The 12,510-nt window shown below is 40.0% G+C and overlaps 1 protein-coding gene across 5 annotated transcripts in view; it reads right to left on the bottom strand.

Annotated features, from left to right (window-relative positions):
* LOC105499260 (ceramide synthase 3) overlaps positions 1–12,510 on the bottom strand; it is a 133,250-nt gene that overhangs the window by 67,954 nt on the left and 52,786 nt on the right. For all 5 annotated transcript variants that reach the window (XM_011771776.2, XM_011771778.2, XM_011771779.2 and 2 more), the window contains 3 exons: positions 6,913–7,031; positions 1,058–1,115; positions 496–546 (listed from right to left, as the gene is read on the bottom strand). In XM_011771776.2, coding sequence (XP_011770078.1) covers positions 496–546; positions 1,058–1,115; positions 6,913–7,031 — 228 coding nt within the window. The remainder of the gene's footprint in view (positions 1–495; positions 547–1,057; positions 1,116–6,912; positions 7,032–12,510) is intronic.

Below are 12,510 nucleotides of genomic sequence, written 5' to 3'. Positions count from 1 at the left end.
GAAGGAGGAGGGTATATGGTATATTCTAATTACCTTTCAGTAAGTGGAAAGAGGTAAGAACACCGATTTGCATCAGACTGTAATAAGTCAAGGACATATACAGTAATGTCTGAGATAATTACTAGAAGAACAAAAGCATGTGTAACTGAAAAGTCAATATAAGGGATGAAAAAGAACAGTATTTTTTTAATTACTTGACTGTCCCATAGAAAAGCAAGAAGGGAATACAAAAAAAAATGCATCAGATGGTACAAGTAAAAAATAAATAGTAAGACACTAGATTTAAACCCAAATATGTAATTACATTAACTGTAAACAAACTAAAGGAATGAGACAAATGAGGGTCAATAAGGATGAGGAAGCTCAAGTAGAAAAAGTGCCAGGGATGACATAGTAGTGAACAAAGAGTAGCAGGGGACCAAGACCTAACTAAGGAGATAATTTGAGGGACCTCGGTGTTGAATTAAGGGGAGGAATACGTTAGAAGGGACTTACCTGTTTGGGATAGCCATTCCAAACCTCCCATAGGTCATACAGCCAAGGTTTCTGAAAGAAGAAGAAAAAAAAAGAACCAACAGATGAGAAATAAATTTGTCGGTGTCAAAGGCCAATTTTGGCAGAAAACCTAAGCTCTTCCTTATGTCATTTATAGCAGGCAAAGATGCACAGGAAATCGCCCTTTGCCATATTCTTTTGCTTCTATTGCATGCATTTCTCCCTCTGTAGAGTATTTCTTACATATTCCTATAAAACACCTCTGTGAAATTCACTACTAGTGAATCTAAGATAAGTAAATAGTGCTGTCTCATAGAGGAAATTGTTTCAAACAAGTAACTGTATGAACCAAATTATTTCTAAACCAATTATGTTATTGCTTCTGTAGCAATAAAAAAAACTTGAGATATCTGTAGCAATATTTGAGACAAATCTTGAATCTTGAGAGAAATTGCTAAAACTGGTTATCTTATTGAAAGTACTATACCCTAAAGGAATTCACAGACAAGAATTTCAAAAATTAAAGACAAATTCCAATCAAAAATATAAAAAGATAACTTACATCATAAAGAAATGCAACTCCAGCAACAGTGATCACTAAGTAAAATGCAAATCTCCAGCTGCCAAAAGAAAGAAAAATCTTTACTCCCTTGTAAAGGTAACTGAGATTTGAGGAGAAAATGATTAGGTATGGCAGAGTTTACAAAGAACACACATTCTGGAGTCAGACAAATCAAAGTTTCTATCCTGGCTCTGCCCTACTTATAGATGGCTACAACCTTAGGTAAATCATTTAACCTCAGAAAGCCTGACTTTCTTATCTGTAAAATGAAAATGACAACACTACCTCAAAATGTGAAAAGAACTGAAAATCTGTGATAACAGGTCTAGCATAAAGTAAGCAACAATAAATGGTAGCCATTATTCTTATTATAATGGCTAGCCCCATTCCAGGCACACAATAAACAGTGGATTTATATTAGTATTATTAAGAAGGAACCTAATTAGTCTAATTATTTCTCTTATCACCATTTAATTCCCAGTTAAAAGTTTTTATGTGGCCAGACTTTACTCTTTTCTCCTAAAAGCAGGGTTTTGAAAGAAAAGATTTTCCTCATGTATGGAGAAAGACCTGTAGACTAAGAGACTGGAAAGACACATCAAACAATTGTAATGGATGGATCTTATTGAGATCCTGATTCAAATCAAGAAACTGTAAAGAAAATTATGAGACAATCAGGGAAATCTAAACACTGAATATTTGCTATCATTAAGTAAAAATCTTTTATTAAATAAAAAATCATAGGATACTGATATTGCAATTATGCTGAAAATAAAGAGTTCTTATCTTTTCGAGATACATGCTAAAATATTTACAAATGAAGTAACAGTGTCTGATATTTGCTTCCACACCTATCTGCGGTGGGGGAGAGGTGTAGTGGGGATAGAGAGGACATAGGATTGGCCTTGAGTTGATCAACTAAAGCTGGTGATGAGTAATAACACACTTAATTCATAATGCAGCCTTTCTACCTTAATATATGCTTGCAATGTTCCAAATAAAAAGTTTTTTAAAATTATGTCTATTTTATCTAATGATTGCTGGAGAAATAATAATATTAAAATAATATGTTTTCTTATCTTTGTGTAAGTGCTTTCTTTGACACACCTGTAAGATAGGTAGGACATAGAAACATAGATATATACCCATTTTGTAAATGTAAAATCAGACTCAGAAAAATGAGGCCATCTCCCCAGCTCATGTAGCTAACAAGGAGGAAAGCTGTAACTTGAAGTGCAGGTCTTTGGACTCTGCACCAAGGAGTGTTTCCTAAACCTTATCATTTCCCTGAAGCTAGACGGCAGTCTTTCTTCATGGCTTGTTTTGATAGGAGAAAAAAGTAGGGTTCAATACTCAAAAAGTTGAACCATAGAAATATCCAAAAGACATTTTACAAAATGAAAGTTGAGACTTTACCGCACTCATTTTATTTGCTGAGAACATTTCCTTGGCTCCCTGGATTATCTTGTCCAAACAAAACCTACAAAATATAGGAGACGATAAGGCCAGCCAACCCACAAATGAGGCCAAAAGTGTGGGTGCTCTCCTTGTGTTTATTTCCCAAGCATTTATTGATTTCTCAACTCCGTCAGCCATGGGGCTAAGCACACATGGGCTATCACATTTTTTTTTATAAGAGTATGAAGCTGATGCTATAATTAGCCCCTTCCTATAGACTGCTGCTAACAGTCAGTTTCCTAAAGGAAATCGAACCTAAGAGAGATCACAAAACTTGCCCGAGTTTGGGGAGTAATACTCAGATCCACGAGTACAGCCAAGTCTCACATGTTTCTGGACATATCCTACTCAGAGAAGCCCTAAACCAGGGATTCTCAAAGTGTGTGCCAGGGAACCCTGAAGTCAGAATATTTTCATAATAATACTAATACAGTATTTGCTTTTCTTCTTCTCATTCTCTCACAAGCGAGGTCATGTGACATGTGATCACAGTACTGCTCTGAATGAAATTGCACTGATGAAATGTGTACTTGTGTAGTCTCCTGTTTTATAAATACCTCAGTTTTAACTTCAAATACAGTAAATATCAATAGGTATAAGACACACAAATGTTCTTTGGGATTTTCAAGAGTTTTTAAGAGACCAAGGGGTCCTGACACCAAAAAGTTTGAGAATTGCTGCACTTCACTGAAAAGATGAATGATAATGTCCTTTGTCAATGTCATTTCACTAGTTTTAAATGAACCTAAGAGAGTAAAACTTTTATTTTTTTCCAGGAAAGAATGAGATAAACATAAACATGGGAGGGGAGAAAACCCACTGAAAAACTATTCAGAAACAAATTGGTTGGGCAACGATGGTGACAGTCAAAGGAGAGACTGCATGGTGCAACCAGGGCGGAATGGGCAGAGTGGTGAGAAGCACTATTGGGGCCAGATGGGAGGCCCGCGGTGGGGATGCTGCATAGAGTGGACTGTGGACTGGACGGGTCAGATGAGGGTGAGGGCGCATCCACCCAGCCAGGCAGAGCCCTTTCACCCACACTGAGGAGTTCTCCTACCTGGATACCTAAGAACTTGAAGGTCCTTCTTATTGCTAGGTGGAAATGTGTATTTTAAAATGAAAAAGTGGTCAGCTAATGTGAAATTTGATTTTTTTTTTTTAAAAGGACCCATTATGTATTAAAATCCTGAATGCTGTGGAATAGGGCACAAGGGTCACCATGAAAGAAAGTAACCAAGGAACCAATACACTGAACTCATGGTGTCTGGGGGCTCATCCATCTGGATGTTACAGAGGAATTTTTGCCTGTTGGAAAGTAATCTTAGGAGCTGGTGTTAAGGAATAAGTGCCCGGAGATTTTCAAAAGTCTTGAGTTTAGGTACCTCATGCTATGACTTCTGTAGCACATCCCACAGCTGATTTTTAAAAAGCAGAGTCCCTGTACAATTAAACAGCGTGGCACTAGGTTTAGTCTGTTTATCTAGTCCATAAAAACTTTTAACTTAGAATAAACATATGACATTGCTAAAGAATAAGATAAAGCTTAAATTTTATTCATGGGCCCGCTTACTGTGTCCTGAATATATTGCATTATTTCCTGCTTTGTGTCTTTGCCTTACTTGAAAATACTGCCTCAAACCCTGCTTTCTTTTCTTATGGCAATCTGACCCATTCTTCAAGGTCCAACCTATGTCTTCCCTTCTCTAGAAAGCCTTTCTTTAACTTCTCCAGCCATGCTGATGCCATCACCTCTAAATTCCCACAACACATCTAAACATGATGTTGTATCTGCTGGTGTACACTCCCATGTGCCACTGGGGTGGCGTGACAATAGATGTTATGGTTTTGTGTGTGATAATCTGGCCTCCCTAATTCGCTGTTTAAGGCCAGAAACCATGACTCACACGTTACTCCTCTCTTAAAATCTAGAATGCCACAAAATCTAGGACAGTGCTATGCACAGAAAATATACTAACCTTTATCTCTGCACTGCCTGACTGATTGATAAGGGTAACTCAAAATTCCCTTCTCCAGCCTGAACTCTGGAAGAATTTTAGTAGGCTTACTGACATGGCCAGATACCCACATATTACTCAATTTAATGATCCTCTGCTTGCTGGGAGGTAAGCATTAGGTGTCAGGGGCAGTATGATAGAACAAGAAATAGTTATCAGAATAGGAGTCAGAAGATCTGAATGCAACAGCCATTGAAACACCTAAGAGACCCTTAAACTAGATGGATGTGCAGTTTCTCATTGAAACAGGGTGGCCCCACCTTCCCCTACTGTGTCATATCATTGGCAGAAGGATCAAACAATTATTACTATTATTAGTAGTATTATTCTGAGATGGAGTCTCGCTCTGTCGCCCAGGCTGGAGTGCAATGGTGTGATCTTGGCTCACTGCAAGCTCCGCCTCCCGGGTTCACGCCATTCTCTTGCCTCAGCCTCCTCCCGAGTAGCTGGGACTACAGGCGCCTGCCACCATGCCCAGCTAACTTTTTGTGATTTTTGTAGAGATGGGGTTTCACCGTGGTCTCAATCTCCTGACCTTGTGATCCGCCTGCCTTGGCCTCCCAAAGTGCTGGGATTACAGGCATAAGCCACCGCGCCTGGATGGATCAAACAATTATAACCTGTAAGGCACTATAATGTATTTTTTTTAAATGCCAGAGAATTTTATTAAAATATGATTCAGCTCAGAGGTGGAGAAATAGTCCCTGTTTGGGGTCTTTATTTAAGAATCATCTGTTAGCAAGAATGAATGATTGAGAGCAAGAAAAAGGATGATGTAATGTAAGATCAGCTCCATTTTGTACTGTTTTGTGCTGATGGTTAGAGAGGTATACTTCTGCCAAGCTGACCTCAGCAGCAACTATATATTATATTTACCAAACTTTCAAGACCTAAAAACCAGACAGATGCTGGTTAGAAAACAAACAAGGTCATACACCACAAGCCGCTATGAGAAAGGCAATGGAAGCCTATGGTGAGAAGTGTTTGGAGACATCCTGAAGAATGGGTCTATCTCTTTAAACATCACCCAGTTTCACAACTGGATTATATGATACGGTGGCGGGGCACGGTGGCTCACGCCTGTAATCCCAGCACTTTGGGAGGCAAAGGCGGGTGGATCACGAGGTCAGGAGATCGAGACCATCCTGGCTAACATTGTGAAACCCTGTCTCTACTAAAAATACAAAAAAATTAGCCGGGCGTGGTGGTGGGCGCCTGTAGTCCCAGCTACTCGGGAGGCTGAGGCAGGAGAATGGCGTGAACCTGGGAGGTGTAGCTTGCAGTGAGCCAAGATTGCGCCACTGCACTCCAGTCTGGGAGACACAGCAAGACTCCGTCTCAAAAAAAAAAAAAAAAAAAAAAGAAAAAAAAAGAAAGGAAGTTATTAAAGTTTAGCCTTCTACAGCCTCTGCTTATTTGGGAGTCTTACATCAGCTCCCTTATTCATTTCACCTTTAAAACAAAAATATCTCGTGGAAGTCACTGGGCAATGTGACGGAAGGCCTTAAGAATCAGGCAGGAAGATGGAACACTGCTGGTGCATAGAATGTGGCATTGAACACAGCCCAACTCATATACATTCGTCTGGATAGAAAGAAGGGGAAACAAAGTGAGAGCAATGACCTGGTTCACCATTTTTTGCACAAGTGTCAGTTTCTGCCACAAGAGAGTGACCTAAAGTACTATGATATCCTATAGGAGGGGGGAAAAAAAAAAAAGCAGAACTCGAATGAAACTAAAAACAAATCCAGTGCAGTCTCCCTGCCCTCAGAATGGACTCCAAGTAGCCAGCTCTGGTAAGACCCCACTTGATGCCCCAGCCCACCCTGATCCTCCTGCCAAGCCTCCTGAGAAACCAAGAGGATGAGCTGTGCACCCCACTGGAGGACTGAGGTCATGAGCCACGCCACACAGAGAGGCCTTCTCAGTGTTCTAAGAGGGAACACACATCCTCACAGACATTCTCTGCTCTTACAATTATGATGGTTGGACCCAGGTGACAAAGTCTGGTGACCTAGGGCCAACCCTGACCCCAAGAAAAGAGAAACACCAGTTAAGACATTTTTATGATTTTTTCTGTGCTTCAGGCCGAGTACATAACGTCTCCTGTTCATCTTAGAGAGTTCATAGTGTGGGAGTCTGTCTGAACCTATTCTGGTTCGGGGGGCTGGATAAATAGAATTCAGAGCTTACTCGATTTATAAAGGAGTGTAGGAAGCAGGGAAGGGAAATGTGTGAGGAGCCTAAAACACCACAACGGTGGGTGACAGAGATGGGTCTGAACCCTCCCTCTGCTGCCCTGGCAGTATTCTCTCTGCAAGGACCACTCTGCTCCAGATAGGACGGCAGCATTCCTAAAGCTCAGTCCATCCTCCTTACCAAGCTTCCTGGAATTTCTTCATCCTGGAAGGCCTCTCTTGATTCCGCCGACTCCTAAACCATCTTTCCACCTGGCGCTCCGTCAAGTTACACTTCTTTGCCAGTCCATAAATATCAGTCTGAAAAGGGATGAAACAAATAAATGAGTGATAAAGAACAGAGTCAGACTGGCAGGCAGACAAGAGACAGGGAGATTGAGTTACAAGAGCTTCAGTACTGGGGATGAGAAAAATTCTGTCATGAGACCTGGAGCCAGGGAATTTACCTCTTTTGCTTATGGAATCACACACACACACCCCCCAAAAAACAAAATGTTACTATCCTAGCTCTCTAAGTTACTAAGAAAGATCAATTCTCCATAAGTTGGCAGCAACCCATGCGTTCAAGTTGCATGTGTGAGCTCACTTGTTCAGCTAAAATGTGCTTAGGACTTCCTAGGCGCCAGGTAGAGCAGTATAGTTTAAATCAAATCCAATAAAATCCAATCTCCTCATTTTTCCTATGAGGAACTGAAACCCCAAGAAGTTTAATGACTTGTCCAAATACCTAAAATTAGTAGCAAAGTGTGGACAAGAACTTAGGCTAGTGCATTTTGTTATTTCACATGATCTTTCTGACAGCTCCCGAAGATAATGCAGGAAAAACTCAAACAGGTGTTAGCCATCTACTTTTACATTTAATTATATAGAGAGCCTATTTCAAAATAATCCAAAATAATTTCAAGAACAAAAATAACAATTGCAAAATATGATGATGATGATGATGATGATGATGATGATGGTTGCTTCTCTTTTGGGAAGTAGAAGTTGTAGGCTATGATTTAAAATTGGAAACAATATGAATGATAGATTCTCTCAAAGGTTAACAATTCAAAGATCTACCCAAGCCAGACAAGAAACATAAATGACCAAATGAACCAGGTCTGTTTCACAGTGGGATTTTATTGTTTTTTTTTGTTTTTTTGTTTTTTTTTTTTTTGAGACGGAGTCTCGCTCTGTCACCCAGGCTGGAGTACAGTGGCCAGATCTCCGCTCACTGCAAGCTCCACCTCCCGGGTTCACGCAATTCTCCTGCCTCAGCCTCCCGAGCAGCTGGGACTACAGGCGCTCGCCACCTCGCCCGGCTTATTTTTTTGTATTTTTAGTAGAGACGGGGTTTCACCGTGTTAGCCAGCATGGTCTCGATCTCCTGACCTCGTGATCCGCCCGTCTCGGCCTCCCAAAGTGCTGGGATTACAGGCTTGAGCCACCGCGCCTGGCCCACAGTGGGATTTTAACATAGGAATGTTTTGTACTTTAAACCTATGGTAAACTTCTGCACATCCTCAAAGAAATATGCTCATGAAAAATGCCAGCCCTCTTGACTTTTTATTTCCTGAGTAAATATAAGAAATATTTCTGGCCTGGCATGGTGGCTCATGCGTATAATCCCAGCATTTTGGGAGGCCGAGACAGGCGGATCACCTGAGGTCAGTAGTTCGAGACCCGCCTGGCCAATATGGTGAAACTCCATCTCTACTAAAAATACAAAACTTAGCCGGGTGTGATGGTGGGCTCCTGTAATCCCAGCTACTCAGGAGGCTGAGGGAGGAGAATTGCTGGAAACTTGGGGGCAGAGGTTGTAGTGAACCGAGATCGTGGCGCTGTACTCCAGCCCGGGTGACAGAGCAGGACTCCATCTCAAAATAAATAAATAAATAAATAAATAAAATAAACATTTACATTTCCTCTTAATTCTATTTTGTGAAAAATAAAATGTCATAAAACTGACCCTCAGCTTCAATGCTGAGGAAAGAAGTGGGAGCTGTATGGATACAGCAGGCAGAAAAGCACATATCATGTTCCAAAAGGCCAGGTATGACCGAGGTCTGGCTGACGCTTCCAGAGAAAATGTGCAGACCCAGGATTTTGATGGGAAATCGCTAGGTTTTAAAAAATGTTAACCAATCCCTCAAGGTAAATTTAAACCAATTATGGATGAATATCGTGAGGGCCAAATAAAGCCTGCCTGTGGGCCAGATGGCTGAATACCCAAAAGTCATGACCAGCCGGATAGCTTCTGCTAGATTATCTCATATGTTCCCTCGCAGGAAGGAAAGAACACTGCAGTGTCAAAGCAATTGGATATGGTAGGAAGGGTAGGAAGCTGAAAACAGAAGATCCAGTTCTGCTACCTCCTAGCTATGTAGGCATAAGCACCGCACTTTGACCGCCATGGAAAATGGGATATTAAGAGAATGTTTGCTACCCATCTCAGAGGGATGATTTGAGGACCAAGGGACTGGAATATGCTAATGAAACTATTAAGTGCTGTGCCAATGCTAGAGATTTTTTATAAACAAACACAGAAAGGAAACCATGGACTACGAAAGTATTCCTTTACTTTTAACATAATTTGCAAACACGAACAGACCCCCCAAAATGGAGAACACAATTCAAATTCTGTTGGTTGGTGCACAACAGGACATATTCGGGCATGCTGCTGCACTATACTCTGTGTGCTCAGATGGAAGGGGCTCTGGGCCTAGCTTTACTATTTGAAGTGTTTAAGTCATTCATTCCTTTGAAAGGATTTAAAGAGTCTCTATGCACTGGTGCCAGGCACCACCTATGCATGGGAGATTCAGTAGTGAGCAAAGCAAACTTAAGTCCTTGTCTTTATTCTGGAATGTTCTCAGATCTTAGAATAATCTAATTTTATTATCCCATGACTTCTACAAATAATTGCCTAATGAATTATTAATAAACATATATAGAAGACAGTAACTGTTTATGATGTGAAGTTTTTTTTCTATTTTGGAGTACAGAAGAATCTAGTTGAAAGACAGTCTTGTCAATACTGCCCTCATGCACTATGATATTATTGAGAGAGAAAACTCCTTACAAGCAAAAGTCTCTAAAAGTGTTTTGTTGAATTAATGTGTGAAACATGAAGCATTTATTGACCATCTGTAATGATCAGAAAATAGTGCAAGATGTCATGGGAACAAAAACAAGCATGATTAAGAAACAAAGTGACAACTCCCTTGAGTTAAGAGGACATGTTTAAACAGGCTCCTTTGGAAGTCAGTGCATGATAGGCACAAAGTTAATGGTACAAATAATAATAGCTGATCTTTACTGAGCATCTATTGTGTTCCAGGTGCTATTCTGAGCACTTTATATGTATTAACTCAATTTGATCCTCCTCACAAGAAAGAGCCCTATGAGATAAGCAATATAATTATGTTCAGTTCACAGAGGAGGAACTGAGGCACAGGAAGTTTAATCTGTCCATTTCCACACAGAAAGCCTGTGACAGAGCCAAGCTCTAAACCCACATGGTCTGTCCTCACAATTTGTATTTTAGCCTCTACACTACCTATTGCCGTGAACATTCAGAAGTGGGTTAGAACATACAGGAAAGGCCTCTCGCAGGCACAGCCTCAAGGAGAGGTCGAATGGCCTAAAGGAGAAGTGCTGAATGGGGCCAAGAGACCTGGCCTCTGGACTGAAAACGGAACCCTCTGTGCCAGTGGAGGAGTCACCCTTTGGCTCTCACATGTCTCACCTGTACAATCAATTGCACTAGAAGAGGTTTTTGCTCTAAAAGTGTTTGAATCTATGAATGACTCAAGTTAGCACACTGGAATACCTTTATTGATTATAGTAACTGGCTTGAGGTCAGTCTAACAGTGCCATGTTTCCTTTAGATCTCTTCCAGAACTTGTTTGTTCTGCATCAGCATATATATATATCTATATGTATATATAATATATATATAGTATATATACACACATATAGTATATATATGTATACTATATATATACACTATATATACATACCTCCCACATTAACCTGGCCAGTGTCATACTATATATATACACTATATATATAGTATGCATATGTATATATAGTGTGTATATATATAGTATGACACTGGCCAGGTTAATGTGGGAGGTATGGTAAGATGAGTAAGGTATGGTAAGCTGGAGTGCGGTGGCGTGGTCTCGGCTCACTGCAACCTCTGACTCCCTGGTTCAAGCTATCGTTCTGCCTCAGCCTCCCAAGTAGCTGGGATTACAGGTACTCACAATCACGCCCAGATGATTTTTGTATTTTTAGTAGAGACAGGGTTTCACCATGTTGGCCAGCATCTTGATCTCCTGACCTCATGATCCGCCCACCTCGGCCTCCCAAAGTGCTGGGATTATAGGCGTGAGTCACTGTACCTGGTCACTTTTTTTTTCCTCTTACTTGATGCAAATGTCAAAATTCTGTCTGTATTAAACTATACTGTAATGTCAGTTGAGTTAGAATAATTACTATAAACACAGAGCCAGCCTTTAAAACATATTTTTAACATTCCAGTTACAGATAAAGAACTCACTGGAGCATGGTGGAAAGGTTACTAGACTGGAAGTATGGGCCAGGTTCTAGCTTTTGATTCAGCCACTCGTTAGCTTCATGACCACTCATTTCCCTTTGGCTGGGCCTTAAGTTTCCTCATCTTAATCATGAAAAAGAAAGACCACCACCCTATAAACCTTTTCAGCTATCTTTGGTTTTCCTTTGTCATATGGCCATTTTTTCTCCATAGCAGAGAAGCTTGGTAAGGACCAAATTTTCTAGATAATTTTAAATATCCTGAAAAGCTGACTAGAAGCTCTTAGCAATAGCAAATATAACAACTAACTGGTATTATAGCACTGTTCTTCCCATTTTATACAAAGTATTACTAAAGCTAGTTGTTCCCAAACAAAGAAGGATAATAAGGGTTCCAGAAAGAGCCCTATTTTTTTTAACACAGCTAAATAACTTCCCATTTGAAACGCTTAGGTATTATTATCACCAGTAGTAACAAAGGGATTTAGATGAATGATGTCAGTCATTTAAAGCACATGGGAATAAAAAATATATAAAGATGGCTTGTCAGACTATCCCTAGGTTACAAAAGCAGTCAAATACAGGAGCTGAGGGCAGAACAAGTTAGAGCCAGCTCTCACTTGCTATGAGCAATTCTGGACACTATATCTCATGCGAGGTGGTCAAACCTCAAAGTGCTTTCATGTGCAGAGAAACCACAAGAACAAATTAGAGCAATTGTCATAGTAGAGGCAACTTAATTCAGCAAATAAAGTTCAGGACCCTCAAAAATCTATTTATCCTAGAACTGTGTTAGTATATGTACTTGATTTTTTAAATTACTGGGGATCGCTGTTTGTATTCATCATAGAGGTTGTATCACTTTTGGAGAAGTTTTGTTTCATCTGTCATTTTAACGATGGAAATATAATAAAACTGGAGTGAACACGAGACTTACTTGGACTTTTTTTTTAACTATTAAAAACTTTTTCTTTTTTCTTTTTCTTCATGTATTTAAGTATGCAGTATACTACAACATAAATGAAGGAAACTTTATATTGTGAAGAGAACTGTGACTTTCTCAGAAATTCTCTCTGGAGAGTAGTCAGGGGCACAGCATATTTCTGAGTATGTTGAGGCTTTGAGTAAAATAACAGTCCTACTCATGAAAGCGACCCCAATGAGGATTTTCATAATGTGTGTAATGTATTTTGATGATGCCACAGTCATCAAAAGTGTCAGATATGGGCTTCTC

Source organism: Macaca nemestrina, chromosome 7, assembly GCF_043159975.1.
Source record: "Macaca nemestrina isolate mMacNem1 chromosome 7, mMacNem.hap1, whole genome shotgun sequence".
Taxonomy (NCBI): Eukaryota; Metazoa; Chordata; class Mammalia; order Primates; family Cercopithecidae; genus Macaca; species Macaca nemestrina.
This window is presented reverse-complemented; position numbering and strand designations above follow the sequence as displayed.